Source organism: Eretmochelys imbricata, chromosome 5 (assembly GCF_965152235.1).
Source record: "Eretmochelys imbricata isolate rEreImb1 chromosome 5, rEreImb1.hap1, whole genome shotgun sequence".
Taxonomy (NCBI): Eukaryota; Metazoa; Chordata; order Testudines; family Cheloniidae; genus Eretmochelys; species Eretmochelys imbricata.
The window spans coordinates 70,725,199-70,746,366 of NC_135576.1; the positions used below are offsets into that span (position 1 = coordinate 70,725,199).

At 40.6% G+C, this 21,168-nt stretch overlaps 1 protein-coding gene across 1 annotated transcript in view; it reads left to right on the forward strand.

The window, feature by feature from the left end:
• Nucleotides 1-21,168, forward strand: part of CAMK4 (calcium/calmodulin dependent protein kinase IV) — a 303,137-nt gene that overhangs the window by 156,747 nt on the left and 125,222 nt on the right. The window contains exons 3-4 of the mRNA XM_077816343.1: nucleotides 5,844-5,906; nucleotides 6,566-6,648. Coding sequence (XP_077672469.1) covers nucleotides 5,844-5,906; nucleotides 6,566-6,648 — 146 coding nt within the window. The remainder of the gene's footprint in view (nucleotides 1-5,843; nucleotides 5,907-6,565; nucleotides 6,649-21,168) is intronic.

Genomic DNA, 21,168 nt, shown 5'->3' on the forward strand with positions numbered 1-21,168 from the left:
TTGCTTGGTGTCACACAGGAAGTCTGTGGCAGGACTGGGAATTGAACGAGTCTCAGGCTAGTGTCCAAACTACTGGACCATCCTTCCTCTTTTAATATGTTGCCATCAGGCGGATAAAATCAGGATCCTGTTCCTTAAGCTCTTTATTATACCCTAGCAATACCCATTTGGTTCCAAAAGGAAAACTCAGGCATGTTTACACTACAAATTACTTCAGTATAACTTACCTCAATCAGGGGTGTGAATAATCTGCACCCCTGAGTGACATGGACAGTGCTTTGTCAGTGGGAGAGCTTCTCCCACCAACACACCTACCACCTCTCACGCAGGCAGGAGATATTAAGCTAACAGGAGCTCTCTCTCTCTGTCGGCTTAGAGCGTCTTCACCAGAAGTGCTACAGCGGTGCAGCTGTTGTATAGACATAGTCTTATTGCATACCTATTGCCAGATATTCATAATGCATGAACATGTCCAAAAATAGAGAAAATGAACTGTGTACTGTTCAATTTGACACCTACAGCATGCTGGAGAAAGTAGATTGCCACATTTAAATAGCTTTCATGGGGGAATAACCGCCTTGTGCAATATTTTGAATTCATTTGCTTGATATCTACTGGGTTAGACAGACATTTTACAGAGAATTATGAAAACAAGTCCAGAATTCATCAGTCTCCAATCTCCTTAAACCTTTCTAGCTGGAAGGAATTGACTTTGAGAATCTAGTAAGTATTTAAAGCCTGATCCTCCAAATCTTCACTCTCACAGATAATCTTTACGCACATGAGTAGCCTCATTGATGTTGAGGGATTGCTCCTTTGAGTAACGGTTTGCAGGATTATGCCCATACTTAGTATTTACAGTCACAGCCCCCTAGTTTTTATATCAGCTCACAAGAAAGTAGGCAATTGCCTTACCTGCAAGTCCTCAAAAAATGTCCAGTTTACACACTTAATACACTTACTGAAGGCCAAGTTATTGACTTTATAATACTAGAAATACTTGTAATTTTTATAGGGCTGTGATGGCCCTTCAGAACACTTTGTACAAAAAAGGCTTTGCACCACTGGGATTTAGATTCACTAATGTTACATATTCACAGATTTTAAGATCAGAAGGGACCACTATGATAATCTAGTCTGACGTCCTTCATAACACAGGCCACAGCACCTTACCCAGTAATTTCTGTATCAAGCCCATACCTTCAGTTTGAGATATAGGATAGCTTTTTAAAAGATATCAAGTCTTCCTTTAAGGATTTCAGTTATGAAGAATCCTCCACAAACTTTGCTAAGTTGTTCTAGTGGTTAATTGCCCTCCTTTGTTAATTTTTTTTTACTTATTTATAACATTGAATCTTGTTATGCTTTCTTCTGTTAGATGAAAGAGCCATCGGTTAGAAATCTCTTCCCCATGTCGGTACTTGTAGACCATGATCAAGTCACCTGGTAACCTTTCTTCCAAATGCTTATTAAGGGTATTTCTACACAGCAGCTGGAAGGTTTGATTCCCAGCTTGGGTAGACATACACAAGTTAGCTCTGCTTGAGTTAGTGCACTCAAAATATCCATGTGGCCAGGGTGGCATGGGCAGTGCCTCAGGCGACCCCCGTTCGAGGTCCTAGATACGTACTTGGGTGGCTAGCCCATGCTGCTCCCCAGGCACGCTGCTATTTTTAGTGGGCTAGCTTGAGCAGAGCCAGAATTATACCTCCCAGCTGTGATGCAGACATACTCTTAGTTTCTTGCTGTACAGTTTTGTTCTCCAGACCTCAAATCATTCTTGTAGCTTGTTTCTGAGCACATTCTTTTTGCAAAGTGGACACCAGAGCTGGACATGCTATTCCATCAATGGCCTCACTAATGCAGAGGTAATACTACCTCCTTACTTCTACTTCATATTCCCTGGCTTGTATAGCCAAGGATTGCATTCTCCCTCTTAGCGACAAGATTGCTGATTGTCTCCCATGACCCCAAAGTCCTTTTCAGAGTCACTGCTTTTCAGAGTATAGTTTCTCATTTTAGAAGTGTGTTCCATGTACATTGTTCTTAGGTGTATGACCTTGCATTTGGCTGTGTTAACAGGCATGCTGTTCTAATGAGTCCATCTAATCAAGCGATCCCAATCGATCTGTATAACTGACCTGTCCCCTTAATGATTTGCCACTCCACCAATTTTTTTTTTGTAATTTTGCAAATTTTACCTGTGCTGGTTTTATATATTTCTCTAAATCATTGATAAAGATATTGAATAATAATCAGCTGAGATCAGTTCCCTGCAGCACACCACTAAAACACCTCCTTTCAATGGCAATTCACCACTTACAATTACTTTTTGAAATCTATTGGTTAATGTTAACAAAACTATTTTATTGTTCAGGTAATGCTGCTTCTTGAACAACAAGAAGCTCCCCTCATTGTGGAGATGAGTATACAGCCTGAGAGGGCATGCCACTTGTGAAAAAGAATGTAATCTGATATTTCAAACTGAGCCAATACCTTTGAAGTTTAGGAAAGTTTGGTTATGGGCCCTCTGTAACACTCTATACTTCGGGGGAGCGTCCTGTAACCCCCATAGTACTCATCTATATATAATTGTGATATTGCATATAAAGCATGTCATGTGAGGTATATGGGGAAAGGTTATGATCTGCTGAAACCCATTGTTCCATCTAAAAGTGTATCATTAATGCATATAAAATTATAAGAATTGTGTTGTATGGTTTTCACTAAAATATGCTCTGGGTTTGGGAAGCACCCAGATAGATACGAGTTCTCTAGAGACCATGACAAGGGAGGTAACCAATGGCCGGGTGGGTGCTGAACAGACATCACCGGTCATTGTCCAGCAGAGTGGTAACAGTACCTGGAGGGGTTTGCTGCTTGTCACTAGCAAAGCATTGTGAGAGACAGCCCACACTGGAGAGTTAAGGGGGCACAGTGTCTCACAGTCCCAGGCTGCATCCCGGGGATCCCATCAAACCACCCATTTCACTTACACTACTATTGTGAAAATCATGGGAGGTGAAATGCACCTGGAGATGTCACAGTTCCATTTTCTTTTCTTCTTATCTGACTCTCCAAACTTTTGTGGAGACTGTCCCAACTAGTCAATTGACTAGAGTCAATCTATGTGTTCGGCTTGGCATCACATATCATTATCATTAGACCACATTACTCATATTTCCAGCTTTGAAATGTAGTAATCCAACCTTTCAACTTCCATAGGAGTTAAATATGCCAACCGCTAGAATTTGAAAAAGCTATTCTAAAGGACAAACTAGAGAAGGCAAGATCTAAGACATGATGTTTACTGTCTTCAGGAGCTAGGGAATGATGCCAACTACACCTCACTCCATCCACACATGGCTGCTTACTAAAAAGTAGCTTTGGGTGAGAATATCACCACCACAATGTGAATGTTTTGATGTACTTGTTAACATGTAGGAAGGAAGTGGGATTCAAAACTAGAAGACAGACACCCATAATGCAATAGTGATGAAAACTTCCAGATGTATAACTCAATATCCCTAGTCTCTACTTTGGCACAAGCCTGCATGGCCTGTGCTGGGATAATAAACTCCCTACGTTGTTTTGTTTTTTTTAAGGGGAGCACACATAGAACATAATTACAAAGATGTTGCTTCCAATCCAGTGTGGGTCTTTGGGAGGACTTATACTTTGAGGTCAGTTTGATTGACATGTTCTGTGAGTAGTCTCAGTTGATTACCTTTACTGAAGATTATCTGGCTTGCTACTATGAAGCAGCTTTACAGAGAAGTCTACACAGGGTTTTCACTCAACTATTTCAGTCGCTTTCCATTTTTGCCTCTTCGTGCTGGTCGGACAAGGGAACCCCTTCACAGAGTCTCTTCAAGGTTGCTCTTCTTTTTTGGTCTCCTATCAGAGCATACTAAAATGAGCAGCTTCAAGGAAGGACTACAGGTCTAATTCTGTACTTGCATACACCACCTTTACCCCAGTGTAACACCATAGACTTCAGCTGATTTACACTTATGTAAGTGAGAGGAGAATTGAGCTTTATATCTCCGTTGTAATTTTGAAAATGAAAAATATTTAAAGCTTGTTGTCACTGAAAAAACAACTGCTGTATTTATTCCCTGTTGAAGCAAAATGTTTCCCTACAATCGAGGTAAAAATTTAGGAAGCTTTTATTTAAGCACAGTGCTGCTTCTTTCCAAATGGTATCCTGCTTCCATAATATGAAGGCTTTTAAAAACATTTGTTACTTACTTTCTAGCCACAACCATGATAAGTACTCAAGAATATGCCTCCACAGTACAGGCACAGACCTTGAGTATAAAGTTCCACTTGTTCATCAGGCAATTTTCTACCTTACACGGTGAATTCCCTTGGATAACATTGAGTTCTTGTGTGAAACAAACAAAAAAACCCACACAGGATAGCTAATGCAACTCGACCATACATTTAAAAAAAATAGTTATGTCACAAATATTTCTACAAACTGTACTAGGAAATGGAAAAGCTATCATTTCTGAAGCCTGTACAAGAATAGCGAAATGCATTTGAGGGTGGAATCCTTCATATTTCTCATTCTCTTTTATTATAACAGGGTTACCTTTATCCATGTTGATAATGATTAACCCACTAATTCTTACTGAGTTAGGGACATTTGAAACATTAATTATTAGCATTTTCAGTATGGCTCTTCATTTTATAAAAAGAAAAGGAGTACTTGTGGCACCTTAGAGACTAACCAATTTATTTGAGCATGAGCTTTCGTGAGCTACAGCTCACTTCATAGGATGCATACTGTGGAAACTGCAGAAGACATTATATACACAGAGACCATGAAACAAAGCTCCTCCCACCCCACTCTCCTGCTGGTAATAGCTTATCTATTATCTTCATTTTATGAAAGTATCTGTTACTAGGACAGTTCTTCCATCAACTTACTGGTTACTTTAGCTAAATAAATAAAATAAACCTCATGACATGTTTTCAAACTTAACAGTTTTTTTTCCTTGTGCACTTCAGTACCTGAGTATGATGGGGTACACCGACCCTTTCCAAACCTGGAAGGGGTTAACCCTCTTACTCTGGCTAGTAGGAGCACAGTAGTCATCCTGAGTGAATGACCCTGGGGTGCAGTAGGGCTGGACCAGCTGTGGGGAATTGGTCCTCAACTTTACTATAAGTGAGATGTGCTGCAAGGGAGATGGAAACTGAACCTGGAACAAGAGACAGGATCTTGGAAGAGTGTGGTTGTTGAGCAGCAAATGGGAGGAGGGTCCTCCTCAGAATTTAATTGAAATGAGGTGCACCTGAAGCAAGTCAAACCTTACACCTTGATTTGGGCTCCGGCTAAGGGATGTTTGGCCCATACAGGGGCGGACATCCTTTATGTTCACCTTTAAATTTTATAGCAAAATATACCACAAAGGTATAAACTCCACCTAAGCATGAAGAATCCTTTCTTTCCCAACTAACCGGACACACACTGTTAAACACATCATGCTGGGCCACATCCATCCTCTGGTGTAATGGAGATGCACGGGGGCAGAATAGCAAATATAATATGTAGCCTGTTTTTCAGCCTTGTCTTTCATGTGTTTGCTGTCTTGCAAGGGATTGCAGCAATGTGAGTGTTCTAGAGAGAAAATTTACATTATTCCAGAGCATGGGCAAACTCTCATTCTCTTCATACAGAGGGATAATTACCAGTTAGACTTCAGTGCAAGAGACACAAATCATTCTCCTAAGAAATCTAGCAATCTGCTCATAGACATTTTCCTGTAATGCCATTAGATGTTTCTCAGATGAGTATTGCAGTCACACTTCACATCTTTTTTTCTTTTAACCAGGTAGACAAGAAAATTGTCCGAACTGAAATAGGTGTTCTCCTTCGCCTCTCGCATCCAAATATTGTAAGTGGGTATTTTTAGAATATTTCACTGTATCTCCTCTCATTAACAATGTATTCAGTTTCTGAGACCGCAGTATTGATCTTCATAGCTCACATTGTATGCTAATGTATGAGAGGCTTTGATTAAAAATCTGGGTTTTTATCTAAGATCATTGGGTCAGAGTTACATTTTAAAGTAAATTATTAAAGTTTCCGCCAAGTAGCAAGACAGAATTTACAAAAACAAGCCTTTTGCTTAAAGGGGAACCTGGCAGAAAAGGGATAAATAGAGCCAGCTGGTGGTGTCATGGTTGTTACTCCCTGGAGGGAGGGAAAGCCTTGCCTTTGTCTTCAGGGACTTCCTCTGTAAGACTCCTGCAGAGGCCCTGATTGGCCATAAAGCAGTCTCTAATCTTCCTGCATTTGAGAGAGGGTTGCTGAGTTATGAGAAGTGAATGTGTAGGGATGAAAGAAAGAGGGATCCAGGAGGAGATCAAAAGAAGCAAAAAAGAAATAATTAGGCACCATAAACAGTACTTACAATAAATTTCTTAACTGATCTGAGTGTGAACCATGTAATCGCTGTTAGTACTGTCTTCCGCTTCACTACAGTCCCCTTGTTGTAGTCTATTGTACAGTGCATGGACTCAAATAATTACTCTGTTTGGTATCTTTTCCCAGATAAAACTGAAGGAGATATTTGAAACCCCCACAGAAATCAGTCTTGTTCTGGAGTTGGTCACAGGAGGGGAGCTATTTGACAGGTGGGTGATTTATGCAAACCGCAGCATGCACAAGGAATTTTGTGGTGTTCACCTTACAATGCATTGCTCAACAAGGGTATGATCCTTCAGAATTTGCCCCCTCTTCCCGAGTAATCCTTATATCGGTAGTCATTGAAGTTGTTCCATCTGGGTGAAGACTACTTACATGAGTAAAAGTCTGCAGGATCTGGCTCGAAATGGGCATCTGGAAAAGGTTTCTCATTGGAGATTTTTTAAAATGAAATCCCAATTAAGTGAAAAAGGGAGGAAACAGTCAATAAATTCTAAATAGCATGTAGTGTTGCAAGAGGGGACTCATCAGGCAAACATCAAAGCGGGGTCATGCAAATAGGTGGTGAACAGGGAAACGGTGTGTTGTGCAGAGAAGTGAGAGGGACACTGGGAAGACAGCAGAAAAAATGCTAGGCAAAAATCAGCTGAATAGCAGATAGAAGAGAGAAATGCCAAATAAAAAGTTGATCAACCTAGCAATGAGAGAAGCCCTTCCCCGCATTTAGCACTTGATTATATCTGTGAAAATTCTGTACATTTGTAAAAGATTCTGAAAGAAAATGGTTAAATTCTGCAGGTTATTTAATGATAATGTTTCACAACTCAAAACATATTGGTGTCTGTGTATAAAATTATGAAAAATCCTGTAAAGTATTCTTTTTGGTAATGTTTAATGCTGGAGTTTCTTAAGAGAGCTGTTTATTCTTGTTTTAGAGCAAAACACACACAAAGCCTTCATTGCTCATTTGTTGAATAAATCAATTGTACTGCTGAACTTATCTACTGATGAACAATGCTTTCCAAATCATGCAAGATCAGGATATTTAATCTTCTCTCCACTAAGCTTAACTGTTTAAGATTTAAATGGAATATAATATAAGGATGCATTAAAGAAATGGAGCGTGAAAAGCACTTTGATTGGGGGAAACACAAACTTGTCGTTTTTCTATGGATAATAGTTCATGCATAATAATCAAAGCAATAAGCTCAACATGAGCAGTTTCTGAATGCAGCAGAAGCAAACCCTTCTCTCGCTCCTTCAATTCAGAAAGAAGGAAAATGTGCCTGTATGTGCGTACACATGCCATATCCAGTCACAGCAATAAGGCAAATCATAGTGTCAGTCAAACCATTAGAATCCATGAAGCTAGCATGCAAGGAGACAGGACACCACCGTATTTATCCATAAAGGAGACTTGTCTGGCAGGTGTTTGTAGAGTATCATGGAAAAGGAAAATATGGACATGCCAAAGAAATGGTTTGTTGGTCTGTGAACAACAATAATTTGTGAGGTTGGGGGTGCTGAACGTAGCATCTGCTACTATCTCAACTTACGGTAGCTGAATGCAGCCCAACTTTGAAGACTGTCTGGGACTTGCTTTCACTTTGGAAGCTGGGATTTCATGCTCTAACATAATGAAGTTTTCACACGACAGCAATTAGGCTGTAATTTCTTTCTCAGGATTGGGCCCTCCATGAAATTTTACACTTGGAGTAACAAATTAGCTGCTACAAACTGCCCAACTCCATCTACAACATTGCTAATTGAAGCAAAGAGGTTTTGCCAGTGCCTAGAATCATGGTGCACCCTTCTGATACTGGTGATGAGCATCTCTGGAAATATTTGTAGTAAATTTTCACTCTACGTGTGATTTGAAAAATCATCAAGTTATTTTGCATCAGTTATTTCTAACAAAAGGCAGTGGCTTCCTCTCCAGCAGAAGCATGAAAATAATTTAACACAGCTGCGCAGCCAACATCTTTTGCATTAGATTCATAGATTCCAAGGCCGGAACAGACTATTGTGATCAGCTAGTTTGACCTCCTGTATAACACAGGCCATAGAACTTCCTAAAATAATTCCTAGAGCATCTCTATGGCATCCATTTTTTGTTCTTAGATGTCTACATTTACATGTAGCCATATTAAAACACATTATTTGCAGCCAGCTTTCCAAGAGATCCAGATCACTCTGTATCAGTGACCTGTCCTCTTCATTATTTACCACTGCCCCAATATTTGTGTCATCTGCAAAGTTTATCAGTGATTATTTTGTTTTCTTCCAGGTAACTTAACAAAAATGTTAAATAGCATAGGGCCAAGAACTGCAGAACGTCACTGGAAACATACCCATTTGATGACAATTCCCCATTTACAATTACATTTTGAGACCTATCAGTTAGCCAACTTTTTAAGGCATCTAATATGTGCCATGTTAATTTTACATCATACAAGTTTTTTTAAGGCAGTATCAAGTCTATTGCCTTACAGAAGTCTAAGTGTATTACATCAACACTATTACCTTTATCAACCAACCTTGTAGTTTATCAAAAAAAGATAACAGGTCAGTTTGAAAAGCTCTGTTTTCCATAAACCCATGTTCATATGCATTGTTTATTTTACCCTCTTTTAGTTCTTTATTGGGAGAGGCCCATATCAGTTGCACCATTAGCTTGCCCGGGATAGATGTCGGGCTGACAGGCTTATAATTACCTGGTTCATCCCATTTACCTGTTTTAAATATTGGCACAACATTAGCTTCCAGACTTCTGGAATTTCCCCAGAGAACCATGAGCATTAACACTCCAGTGAGCTCCTCAGTTAGCTCTTTTAAAACTCTTCCCCTGTAAACCAGGTGTTGTTTTTTCTTAACCAACATGGCCTTCCTCCTCGATTTGGGGATTGTGGCTTTTTGTGCCTTGAGTAAGCGTTCTTAAACAATTCCCAATTAACATTCACATTTTTTTGGTTTAAATTCTTCCTCTCAGGAATCTAATATAAACAGCTCTACATTAGCTGTTCCTTCTCCCTTTTAGCTGTGCGACGAGATTAACAGTAGCACTGTGGTGCTGAAATAAGGTAGCTGCCCTACAGGTTGTAGTGATGTGGGAAGTTTGTCTCAAAGTAGGAATCTATCTTCTCAGTCCCCATTTCTTCATCCACTTTCCCTTTTTCTTCACCCATATCTTAATCCACTTCTCTTGCCTCCTTATTCCCTTGCATTTTCACTCGCCAGCTCTTGCCTCCACCTGGTTTCTCTCCTCTCCCTACATGTCCTCCTTTTCTTCTCTCCCTTGCTGTTTCTTTAGCCTCACATGTTTTCTCCTACATTCTATATTTTTCTTAAATGCAGGAAATGTGCTGACCTACCTTTAGGAGGCCTTCAGCATTCTGCCTTATGCACGTATATGGCTCCCATTACCACAGTATCTGAGCACCTCACCATCCTTAATGTATTTATCCTCACAACACTTTTTTGTGGTAGTGAGGTACTTTTATCTCCATTAACAGCTGGGGAACAAGGGCACAGAAAGACTAAGTGACTTGTTCAAAGTCACACAGAACATCTGTGGTTGAACAAGGACTTGAACCAGGTCTTCTGAGCAAAAGGCAAGTGTCCTAATCACTGGACCAGCCTACCTCCCCACAATGCACTGGTTGCGCATCTTTTAGGAGTGCGTCATCAGCTGAACTGTAATTATGGATTTAGCCAAGAGTTTCTACTAGAACAAACTTTGTTTTTATCTACTTCAAATTTAGAGTTTGGGCAGCAATAATTATAAAGCCACAATTAGGATTCCAGGGCTAAGGTTGCATTGAAAAATGCAATTAAATAGGAGAATTGAAAACTAAAATATTTCCGTCCCAAACTCCTCCTGCTTACTGAATTGGCAGGACTGAAGTTTTTGTAATGTTTTAAGTGATACGGTGAGTATTTTAAAGTTACTTCTTTTTAACAGACTTGTTTTTGAAATTCTGGACGAGTTTGCTATACAGTAAAGGAATTATTCCTATGCCTCTTCCAAGTCATCTGCCACCTAATTGGGGCTATCCACGCACAGCTATATCCATGTCAAGTGTCCCTTTACTATACTGCTGGGTCTTATCTGCAATACCTGCTTTCCCACCATCTTTACCATAATACTTGAACTACACATGAGCAATTCATTTCTCATCTGCTTTTACCTCTGCATAATGCCCAGAATACACACACAAATCTGGTTGCACATTTGCTCTCTTGTAGCTATAATGCTGCATCTAAACACCCACAGCTGGTGTCAGATTAGTTCTCCAGTATCATCACACTGGGATTCTTCATGCCCTGTTGGTTTCATACCACCCTCATATGAAAAGGTCTGTGTAGTAATAAAATATACGTAGCCTTGAGAAATCTTTATCTGTCATACATAATATACCAATAAATGCACTCACAGATAAGTATAAGAAATCAAACTGTGCTTTCAATATTATATTTCTTCAGTTATATTTTCAAAAACAAGAGAAATTCAAACACTGAAAGAGCAGTCTTAATTCTCTGACTCAGCTGAACTCTATTATAAAAAAAAATCAGAGAACCTTCCTGAATTTTATTTCTCAGACTTTAAAAATCACCTTCTCCTTCATTCATGATATTTAAAGTCACATACAACTTATGTTGTCAAAACATAGCAACTTGAACTCTACCCATGTCTGATAAATAGGTATGGCTTATGTGTTGTGCGTTTGTCATCGAAACACACATTTGTGTTGACATTGCTGATAACTTTTGCTATTCTGATAACTGAACAGATAATGCTGTGCTTTTGGGGTATGTTGAGTTTAACTTTACACTGCACAGAAGTCTCAGATGTGTGAGACCAAATGCTGGATCAGATCCTTTCCTGCATTCTGACTGCATTGTGCTGCTCTGGCTCCAGTTCTGTGGAGCAGCCTAAAAGCCAGTTTAACTGGTCACTGGAAGATTCCCTCAAGTATGGCAGCTTCTTTACCAAACGCTGCCCAGTCACCAGTGCAGGGGACATGACTAAGGCTTCCCTTCATTGCACCCTTCCGTGGGTGCCAAAAGAGCCTCTTGAGGTCCTTGCCAGACAATGTAAATTTGAGCAGTATTAAGGTTGCTCTAATCAAGACCAGCATCTGGCCTAATGGGCTGAGAGCCACAGGATTTGGGAAGGAGAGAACAAAGCATACTTTCATACCCCTTCCTCACCCCACATCTTCAGTGAATGATGCTTAGCCACAGGTGTGGAGCTGGTCATTTATATTTCTTCTGAAGATTTTGCCTGGGGAGAGGAGAGATTAAATCAGTTCTTGAAAGTAATTTCTCCTTTGTATGACTTCATGCTGAGCAAAAATGTAGTGGTAATTTGTGTAAATAGGCTCCATGTTATTTTAAAATGTAGATAATCCGAAGATAGAGCCTGGCAGCTTTTCTCATCCATTTATTGTAACAGGAGAAATCTGAGTTAATCCTGATAGGTCTACTCTTAAAGTGTCTTCAAAGTGCTTGGGCAGTGTCTTGAATTTTAGTTCAAATATACAGAGTCAAACTTTTTAATCTGAATTAAAAGCCACAGTAGGAAAAGAGTTTAGGCCCTATGACTTCAAAGGAATGCAAATTCCTTTTTGATTTTTCAGTGCATTGAAGAGCTCCTGATGGAACCATATTGCCTGCTTACTATTCTTCCTGTCTTTCTTTTGGATCAGAATAGTGGGCAGTTGTGTATTTAATGTCGTCTCTTTGAGAAACTGCCAGCTCTCCTGAACTTCTTTATCCCTTAGATTTTCTTCCCATAATTCTTTGAGTTTGTTAAAGTCTGCTTTTTTTAAAAAAAGTGCACTGTCCTTATTCTGCTGCTCTCACTCCTTCCTTTCCTTAGAATCATGAAAACTGTCATTTCATGATCACTTTCTCCCAAGATGTCTTTTACCTTCAGATTTGCAATTAATTCTTCCCTGTTAATCAAAATCAAATCTAAAATGGCAGTTCCACTGGTTATTTACTCCACTTTCTGAAACAAGAAGTTGGCCCCAAACATTCCAAGAACTTATTAGACAGTTTGTGTTTTGCATGTTACTTTCCAACAGATGTCTGGGTAGTTAAAGTCCCTAGTTACTACCTGTTCTTGTGTTTTGGATATTTCTATTATTTGTTCTAGAAATACTTCATCCACCTCTTCTTCCTGATTTGATGGTCTATAGTAGAACCCCTACCATGATGTCACCCCAATATTTCCGCTTATCTTTATCCAGAGACTTTCAAGCTTCTGGGCCTCAAAACAAGTGTCTGTATTCTTGATATATAATCCAGCACCAGCCTTTGTCTCCTCCTTTTGGTGGAGGTGTGCTTGAGCCTCCCTACCTTGGAGATATGTGGCTATTCTTCCTCACTTTTTACACTGCTTGTCCTCCCTGAACAAGCTATACCCCTCCGTACAAATATTCCCATCATGAGATTTATGCTGCTCAGTCTCTGTGATTCTAGTTAAGTCATAATTTAGCTTATGTACTAGTACATCCAGTTCTTCCTGTTTGTTCCCCATACTCCATTCCCCCACTAATTTCCACTTTTGTTGTTCCTATGATCCTGCTGTAATTTTCCGTGTCCTTCCCCAATTTCTAGCTCTGTGTAAAGGTCACCTGTTTTATGCTTACCTGTGAAATTTTGTCACCTGCCCTCTTTGAACCTAGTTTAAAGTCCTCCTCACTAGGTTGGCAAGTCAGTGTCCCCAAGATGTACTTTTCCCTTCTTGGTCAGGTGGACCCATCTCTTCCCAGCAGACCTCCTTCATGGACACCATCCCATGATTGAAGAGGGCAGCACACCTCCTGGGATGTAAGATCAGGCCTCTATCTCAGAAGGGAATCACTGACTACTGCCACACTTTTTCTCCTTCTCCTCTTGGTAATGGTGCACATGAGCCTCCCAGCCTTGGGGACCATTGCAGTCTGCTCCTCACCTCCTGTTACCAGTACTGCATACCAGTTCTTGAGTGCAATGGATGGGGAACATGGATAGGTAGGTGAAGCATAGTCTGCTGCCTAAGATAGCCAGCAGCCAGTCTCTCTTCCCTATAGAGCAGCTGGTTCATCTTCCTCCTCTGGTGCTGCTGTAGTCTTCTCTAGGCAGCTAGCATCCTCTATCCCAAACATCTCCATGTGCATCCTGTCAATGAATTCCTCGTGCTCCTGAGTGCTAGTGAGGCAAACGTCCTGCTCCTGCTGCAGTTGTCTTACATGCTTCCTGAGGGACTCCACAAACAAACACCTCTGATGCTGGATGGCTCCTTCTGCCTGGCTTTTGTTGATGGGCACTTGCAGGCCACATTTGCAGCAAGTCAAGACCAGGATCTGGGTGGAAGCTTCCAGGGTCAGGATGTCTGTCTGCCTGGGCCCTCCACAGGTGAGGCAGAGGAGTAGCAGAGGTGAGGTGCTGTTTTCTTCCTGTTGTGGGTTCTTCCTTGTGAAGTATCTGCAGGTTGAAGTAAAACTACCTCCCTGCCTTCCTCTACTGGCAAACACCTGGCTAACTACCTTAGTCTCCCAGCTGCCTTGGTCTCACCAGCCATGTTTTACATGACATCCTCAATAATTTTTCTATTTCATTTCTGCTCTTTTCATAATAATGGTATTGCCTTTATGTCTAGTCAATGAGCTTTTCCTTTCCTCTTTCTTTTACCCCCTCTACCCTCTTTCTTGACCTAAAAATAGTATGGTGGTTGATACTGTTAACTACCATAAACGTCCATTGACATGCTTCTCAGTCACCTGGTACAGTTCATTAGAATCTTAGCACCCTGTTGTTCTGGCTTTGCTCTTGCCTATTAAACTGTCTCTCCATTATGATAGACAATGGTAGATTTTACTTTGCTGCTATACCTGCCTGCTGTAGTATTGCTCTTGACCCCTCCACTATGTCTCTGCCTTTTCCCAGGCTTACCTTTTTTCTGAAACTGATCTCAGATTATCTTTTCTATTTAGATGTTGTTCATATTTATTTCCTTCGAACTGTATCACTTTCATCTCACTATTCACCATACCTTAATTTCAACAATTCCTGGCTGTACTAATAACTTCTTTTTTCCCAAATACCAAAACCGTATCTTCTGCAAATTGGTAAAAATAGTTCTTGTCACCCCATTTCCCGCCTCAACTCAGATCTACTTTGTCCTACTCAAACAAACCCTCACATTCCCTTTGTTCTGAGGAACTAAGACATCTTGACCACTAATTCTTTTCCAGCTGCTTTCACCCACAGCTGTAAATCTGCCCAATGTCATCTCCAAAATATTGTCTACACTTGACGCAATCTAGATCACTCCCATTGTTAAAAAAAATCTGGAGTAGTGTAGATTTGAGCTAATATCTCATACTTTTGTGGAGCTTCCAAAAAACCAAATATGGGTGATGTGGTTCTGGAGAGCTCCCCTTTTGCAGAGATGGCTAACAGAGTGGAAATGAGGTGTGGAAAAGGCCAATTTTGGGGCCTTCTGAAGCCTGCAGGCCCACCTCTTTGTCCCTGGTTCATGGGAATTAGCAATGGAAAGGCCCATTGGTTCCTCTTCACCTGTATTGCTTTCCATTAGCCACTGATGTGTGGATCACTTAGCATATCACTGATTTAGTAACAGATTCCCCCATGTCTGAGCTCTTCTTTGTACAGGAAGTGGAGGAGGAGTTAGGGAAATGGTTAGGGATCCCTTATCCTGTGGGGCAGCTGTGCCTCACCCAGCATGAGTTAGAGCAGCCCTAATTTTCACCAGCAGGGTATGGTCCCTAAGGAATCATAGACCAGCTGAGGATCAGCACAACAGAGCTCTGACCTGGCAGGCTTCAGACACTTCTGTATGCGAAGTGTTGGGGAAGGCAGTTGGTACGCAAATTGGCTCTGTTGGCTTTACTCAGCTGAAAGCTCTCCTCTGCCTACTTGGAATTGTGAGTCTGGCTCTTAATGTTTTGAACAGCTCATTGGGTATCTCTTAACATCAGTGACTGTAGTGATGAGACCCTAGACTAATGACAAAGTACGGAAGTGTGCATTTATAGATTTACCAATGCAGTTTGGTACTTAGTTGCTCTCAAGCGTTTTGTAATGATGTGTTTTAACACTTTAATTGTACACGGTCAATACCTTGTTATCTCTGTCATTGGGTTAAAGTAAATTTTATTGTTTAATTTTTTTTTTCAGAGTAACAGAGTCCAAATTCAAATGACTCCCTGTAAATGACTGTAGAAAGCAATTGTTTACAGTACAATTAGTACATTGTTTCTCCCTGATGCACTTAGAAATAGCTGCAACATTAGGTATCAAAACACACACAGCATTACAAATGAAGCACCCCATCTAAGCAACGCTGCTGGCACCACTGTAATACTGCTTGGCATAAAAAGGAATGTACCTTTGCGCTCCACTGAGAGATGAGAGTCTGAGTGTTTCACTGGCTGCTTGCCACTTTCAAAACGTCAACTGATAAAATATTAAAGTCTCACTGTTCTTAGCCCTGTTGAAGGAGGTTGTGCAGTACTTCATTCAAAAGGTCCTTCTGCCTTGCCCTGGCTGTCTGTCCCTGTGAGTTCTCAGGAGTCATTAGCATGGCCAGTTATAGTCAGGACCAAGGTATCTATTGCTGGTTGCTCTCTGGGGAGAGGAACCTCATTCAAAATAGATGAAAGTCAATGTGTTACACACAAGGTCTATGAAGCACTTCAGTTTGTTAGGTAATAATGTGAAGACTGTGACTCCTGGTGATCTCAACCTCACATACAAACAACATGATCTCTCCTATGTACCTAGGCACATGGCCACATGGTTGCAGTATAGGCCTGATCCAATTCCCATGGAAATCAGTGGAGAGACACACCCATTCACTTCAATGGGAATGGAATCAGGCCTTATCTGATTGCTTCACAATCAAGAATGAATTTATCTTCGCAATACCCCTGAAAGGCAGGGAGAAGTACTATCATTGTACAGGTGGGGAGTTGAGGCACCTGCCCAGGACCTAACAGGCAATGATCAAGTGATCTCTCTCCCGCCATCCATCTCCAGGCTAGGGACACCATTCCTTACCCATCCTGGCTAATAGCCATTAATGGACTTAACCTCCATGAATTTATCCAGTTCTTGTTTAAACCCTGTTATAGTCCTAGCCTTCATAACCTCCTCAGGCAAGGAGTTCCACAGGCTGACTGTGCGCTGAGTGAAGAAGAACTTCCTTTTATTTGTTTTAAACCTGCTGCCCATTAATTTCATTTGGTGGCCCCTAGTTCTTATATTATGGGAACAAGTAAATAAGTTTTCCTTATTCACTTTCTCTACACCACTCATGATTTTATATACCGCTCTCATATTCCCCCTTAGTCTCCTCTTTTCCAAGATGAAAAGTCCTAGCCTCTTTAATCTCTCCTCATCTGGGACCCGTTCCAAACCCCTAATCATTTAATTGCCCTTTTCTGAACGTTTTCTAATGCCAGTATATCTTTTTTGAGATGAGGGGACCACATCTGTACGCAGTATTCAAGATGTGGGCATACCATGGATTTATATAAGAGCAATAAGATATCGTCCATCTTATTGTCTATCCCTTTTTAAATGATTCCTAACATCCTGTTTGCTTTTTTGACTGCCGCTGCACACTGTGTGGACGTCTTCAGAGAACTATCCACGGTGACTCCAAGATCTTTTTCCTGATTAGCTGTAGCTAAATTAGCCCCCATCATCTTGTATGTATAGTTGGGGTTATTTTTTCCAATGTGCATTACTTTACATTTATCCACATTAAATTTCATTTGCCATTTTGTTGCCCCATCACTTAGTTTTGGGAGATCTTTTTGAAGTTCTTCACAGTCTGCTTTGGTCTTAACTACATTGAGCAGTTTAGTATCATCTGCAAACTTTGCAACCTCACTGTTTACCCCTCTCTCCAGATCATTTATGAATAAGTTGAATAGGACTGATCCTAGGACTGACCCTTGGGGAACACCGAAGTTGGGGAGCAACTAACTATACCCAGTTATTTCCAAGGGAGATGCTGGGTGCTCGCTTTTGAAAATCAGGCCACTTATTTAGATACCTAAAAAAAGGATTTAGGACCCTAACTTTGGGCAGCCATTTTTAATATACTGTTCATAAATTAGATGGACGTACAATGTAGTTGTAAAGTCTGAATCCATATAGAAGCCAAATGCTACTCTCCATTAATATACAGAGATGCTTTTAAAATCAGGGCAAACAGCATACTGAATGAGACTCAAGGTAATTATATTCATTACATTTCAACCCTGGTAATATAAAGAATCTGGGTTAACTTGTTTTACCTCACTTACAAAGGAGCGTGGCTTTGTAACTAACTAAACATATCAAGGCAGCAAGAAATTGGAACCGCATTTCAATATACACATGAGCCATTTGGAAAAGTGTACCCTATGGCAACCATTCTGCTATAGGTTATGGTGATCTGATTTTCCTTTAATGATTTCTGCAGACTTTTCAAACAGTTTTAATCTACAGAAATGTTTCAGGTTAGTACATTTTAAAAGTACAACTACAGAAGGATTACATAACAGCCCAAATGTTTTTAGATACATGAAAACCTTTATAATGAAATGAGAAATCAAGAAAGGTGAAGACTGTGTCAACACTGGGTCAGATTCTGTAGTCCTTATGCAGGCAATTTCCCTTTGAAGTTAATACAGGATTTACACCAGGACAACAGGATCCATTAGCAACACATGGAACGAAAGGGTTAGATAAATGCACACTGAAAATAGAAAAAATAAAAATAAAAAAATGTTTTTTCCGAGATGTTCCTGCCAAGTGATCTGTAATGGGAAAAATATAGTTAGGGGGAGGATGAGAGAGTGAGAGAGCAGGGAATATTAAAGAGTAAAATCTGGGTTTAAAAATATTTTATCTGAATTTGCAGTGCAAAAGTATTGAACATGTTAGCAGTTATTGTTATATTCATGTGTATGTATAAAGCATTTTGCAAGATAAGTGATATGCTTATCACTTCATCTACTACTGAAATGCAGCCAGCTGCGGAGTAGGAAGGGGCAAGCATTATAGCAGCAATATTAAATACTAGTTTAGAGACAGGATGTGCAGATTACCTTAAAGAAAAGACAAGATCCAAATTGTGTGCTAAGTGCCTGGGCTAATTAACTTAAAATTTAATTTGCACTAATCTGCCTGAGATGAAGGAAGCATGAAGCAAATGTTATTCGTAAATTTCATGTTTTAGGGTAGAGCAGGGGATTGAAAGAGTGGATAGTTCTCTGCTTTGTGCTGGAGCCAGGAGGCTGCAGGAGTAACTACAGCCCTAGGGCTGAAATAACCCCTACTGACCATGCAGACCCAAAAAAGAGATGAGCTTGTTCCTAGTTGGTTGGTCTGGGTACTGCCATACATGTGAGGCCTCTGCTTCAAAATAGAGAAGCACTTTCTCCACAGTTGCCATTTTGGGGAGGGGAGGGCATGGGGGTAAAAGAAATGTTTGGTGATCTGTCTGCCTCTCTCCTCAAGATGGCACATCCAGCTCTTCAAAGCAGCTGTCAGCCAGAGAAAGGTGCTTCTACACCATAGCCCCTTTAAGAAAAATCTTTCCTGGCTGAGTTATATCAGTATCCATAGTTAGTCATTTCTGCTGTTGAGAACATCACTGCCTACAGTTAGGTGAGATATTTTCTGCCCCTTAGTATTTGAACGGGCAGTGCAGTAGGACTGGGTAAAGTATTTCCCCAGACTCACAGTTGCTAGGTAGGCGCTGGGAAGTGTGCCTGTTGATAGAAATCCTGCTTTTGGGATTGAGAAAAGGCAGAAAGCCTCATCTTTCCCCCCAAAGACAGAGATGGTAGAGTCAGCCTGCTGCTGCAGAAAGACTATGTCAGGAGCCACTGATTAGAAGATAGTAGTAGAAGTGCAGTTGGATCTGATGGGAAGAGGGTCAGAAGAAGCACCTGCATCTTCACCCTTCTCTTCCGAGTAAGAGAGAAAAGGAGAAAGTGGTCTTTATCTTTATCCACGCATCCCAAACTCTTGAACAGCTTCATAAAGTTTGGGTTGAATAAAGCTCAGATTAATTTTGTGAAGTTCCAAACTTTTGTAGAGTAGAATCCCAAAACTTTTGCAAAATGGCTCAACAGATTCACAAAACCTCAATCTCCGAGAAGTTTGTCTTGCTTTCCTTCAGGGTGTCCTGATTTCTCAGAAGATTTATTAGGAGGAGAGGAAAATGTCCTCAAGATAAAACTCCAAGACGAGAGGCTATATAAAAATAAGAAATGAGACTGTTTGGTGGGCATCAGTAACAGTCAGAAAGTAAAGCAATGGCTAGAAGGTCAAATGTGATGTCTTGGGAGCTCATTGTGCCATAAGAATTCATTTGTATCTCACTATTGAAATATTCCATTGCACAATTACATTAAATTCTAATTCAGTTCTTTAGCAGTAACCTTGATTACTGTTGCAAAAAAGTGGTAGCAGCGAGGAGAGAAGATCACTTGTCCCGCAGATCTTGAACATTGTCTTCTAATCAAAACCATCTGAGCCTGCTGCGACACCTCCCCTCTGCCAGTGAGGGATATGTGCATGACAGAGCTGACTTTATGCCAGCCAAAGATTGTGCCACACCGGGGAAATCATCTGCCTGTTTAAGGAAGCTTAAAGTCCCTTTTGTACCACTAGAGCAATGCAAATAGGACTTTGGCAGAGCTGATGATTTGGTGCTTAGTTTTGTTATTTGTGTGGGATTTGCATTGACTTTTCAACTGTGACTGAACCAAAAATCCTACTATTTAGTTCAGTTTTTTAAAAAATGATCACTTCCATGTTTTGACCTAATATGGTGATTATTCCCCAGGATACAAACTTCAATTAACTGGAGTTATGGTGGAAAATATATGTCAAGAATTTAAACTTCAGTTCTACACTGAAAAGAAACTCCGTAAAAATGGCAGTGTGGGGTTCCATGTCTCTTGTGTCTCGTTGATTTCCATATCCAATGTGCTTGGTTTACAAGTTTATCTTGTCAGCCCAAAGAGCTCAACCTGCACTCTGAAAGTCAAGATTGGTGGTTCTTTCCTCATACTTCATCACCAGAAAATGTAGTCCCTTAGCTACATCTGTGCCATCCCATTGCCCTCAGTGAGTTTGCACAAGTGTAAGTGATCAGACACCATAACTAATTCTGAAAATTATGCTTCAGAATGAATAGAATGTAGCTCATACTCTGTCTTAGCTATATTTACTGCAGGGTTAATAGGAGTGTGACAATTTGGGGAAAGTGTATATGTACAACTTCTGAATATTGGTTGATTTTGTGAAATTGTTATATGAAATTGTTGTGTTATGAAATGTCACTAGGTGGATGTGGAATCCCCAGTTTGCTGATGGGGCTGTAGCACATACTTATGAGAGATGCTAGCTGGTCATTAAACCTTCATGGTTGCCTACTCAGGTGGAAACACCTTGAGACAACGGTTTGACTGAATTTGGGAGAAGCTTCTCTGGAGTGAGGGGCCGTGGAAAATCCCCAACAGGAGAACAAGGAAACCAAATGTGGGTAGGGCGATACATAAACTTGAGGGAAGACTTGCAGAATCGTTCAGGAAGCTTTGGGCAGGAGAGAGGGAAAAATGGGTGTGCGTGTATGTCTGGTTTAACTATGGGACCAGCCAAGGTCGAAGGATGCTAGCTGACCTAGGGAGGGAAGCTCCATGATTCTGGAA